The 1,863-nt window shown below is 66.9% G+C and overlaps 1 protein-coding gene across 1 annotated transcript in view; it reads left to right on the top strand.

Annotated features, from left to right (window-relative positions):
- Positions 1-64: 64 nt before the first annotated feature.
- Positions 65-1,863, top strand: part of SEMA6B (semaphorin 6B) — a 15,755-nt gene continuing 13,956 nt past the window's right edge. Inside the window, exons 1-8 of the mRNA XM_035892343.1 lie at positions 65-115; positions 175-335; positions 667-727; positions 819-881; positions 1,020-1,121; positions 1,287-1,377; positions 1,464-1,583; positions 1,687-1,798. Of these exons, the coding sequence (XP_035748236.1) occupies positions 65-115; positions 175-335; positions 667-727; positions 819-881; positions 1,020-1,121; positions 1,287-1,377; positions 1,464-1,583; positions 1,687-1,798 (761 nt within the window). The remainder of the gene's footprint in view (positions 116-174; positions 336-666; positions 728-818; positions 882-1,019; positions 1,122-1,286; positions 1,378-1,463; positions 1,584-1,686; positions 1,799-1,863) is intronic.

Genomic DNA, 1,863 nt, shown 5'->3' with positions numbered 1-1,863 from the left:
TGAAGGCAGGAGGGGGGCACCCATGGGAGGGGGTTTTGGGGTGAAAGCAGGAGGGGGGGCACCCATGGGAAGGGGTTTTGGGTGCTTTGGGGTGAAGGCCCATGGGCAGGGCTGGGTGAGGGTGGTCACCCTGGCTGGCTGAGGGAAGGGGGGTGGGTGGGTGTGCCCGAGCAGCATGTGCCCCCCCCCCATGTGTCCTCCCCAGACGTGAAGCACTACGCCGTCTTCGTGGGCCATGGGACGAGCCGCCCGGCCGGTCCCGAGGGGGGGAGCACCCAGCGCCTCAACATCCAGCGCATCCTCAAGGTCAACCGGACCCTCTTCATCGGGGACAGGTCTGAGCCAGGGCACCCCAAAGCCTCCCCCCTCCCATGGGTGGGCACCCAACACCCACCCCGACCCTCTTTGCTGGGGAGGGACCCCACTACCTGCCCTGAGGCACCCCAAAATCTGCCGTGGGGCATGCTGGGGGGCTCTGGTGGGGCTGTCCCTGCCCCGGTGATGCTCATTGCCCAACCCAGCACCCCACATCTTCCCGGGAGGGTGGGGAGGTGTGGATCCTGCCCCCCCCCAACATGCCTTGCTGGGGGGGGGGTACATCCCCGGGGTGCCCCCAGCATCCCTGGGAGCCCTGCAGGATGGTGGCCCCCGTGTCCCCCTCCCCAGGGACAACATCTACCGTGTGAGCCTGGAGCCCACCGGTGCCGGCGAGATGCGCTACCACCGGGTAAGTGCCAAGCCCCCAGGTGCTGGGGGGGCGTGCTGGGGGGGACTGGTTTTTGCCCAGCCCCACACTGGGTTTTCTCCACCCCCTGCAGAAGCTGACGTGGCGCTCGAACCAGCACGACATCAGCATCTGCCGGATGAAGGGGAAACATGAGGTACGGGGACAGGGGGGGCTCCACACCCTGTGAGACCCCCCCGGGTGGGGAGCGAGCACCCTCTGCGCCCCGTGTCACACGGACTGGGGTGAGGGGGGCAGGATGCTGAGGGGTGACAGTCCCCTCCCGCCGGCGCAGGCAGAGTGCCGAAACTTCGTCAAGGTGCTGCTGGTGCGGAACGAGAGCCTGCTCTTCGTCTGTGGCACCAACGCCTTCAACCCCATCTGTGCCAACTACAGCGTGAGTCGCCCACCCCACGCTGGGACGGGGACCCCCGGACCCCCCGTGTCACCCTCCTGGGTGACGGGTTCTGCGGGCAGGGGACGCTCCTGCCTGCGCCGCTGAGGCTGCCCGGCCACCACTGCCTGTGTGGCATCGCTGATGGCCCCGTCTCACCTCCTACAGATGGACACACTGGAGCCCGTTGGGGACAACATCAGCGGCATGGCCCGGTGTCCCTATGACCCCAAGCACGCCAACGTGGCCCTCTTCACAGGTGAGCGCTGGCACTGCCGGTGCCGTGCCGGGCACTCTGCCCGCTGTCCCCGTCCTGCGCCCGGCTGAAGCCCCTCTCCTGTGCAGGGGGGATGCTCTTCACTGCCACGGTGACGGATTTCCTGGCCATCGACGCCGTCATCTACCGCAGCCTGGGGGACAGCCCGACCCTCCGCACTGTCAAACACGACTCCAAATGGTTCAAAGGTGCCTCCCGTGGTGTGGTGCCCTCCATGTGCCACACAGCACCGGTCCCCATCCCCTTTGACACTCTCCTGGGACATCCCTGACCCTGTCACTGTCCCTGCAGAGCCCTACTTCGTGCACGCTGTGGAATGGAGGAGCCACGTCTACTTCTTCTTCCGGGAGATCGCCATGGAGTTCAACTATCTGGAGAAGGTGGGAGACATCCCCGAGGTGGCCCGAGGCACCTGGGGTTGGGACAGGGACAAGGGGATGGTCATCGGGGTTGGGTACCAGGTGGTGA

This window comes from Egretta garzetta, unplaced genomic scaffold (assembly GCF_000687185.1).
Source record: "Egretta garzetta isolate BGI_Z169 unplaced genomic scaffold, ASM68718v1 scaffold4, whole genome shotgun sequence".
NCBI lineage: Eukaryota > Metazoa > Chordata > Aves > Pelecaniformes > Ardeidae > Egretta > Egretta garzetta.
The sequence above is the reverse complement of the archived record's forward strand: the minus strand, read 5'-3'. Positions and strand labels throughout refer to the sequence as shown.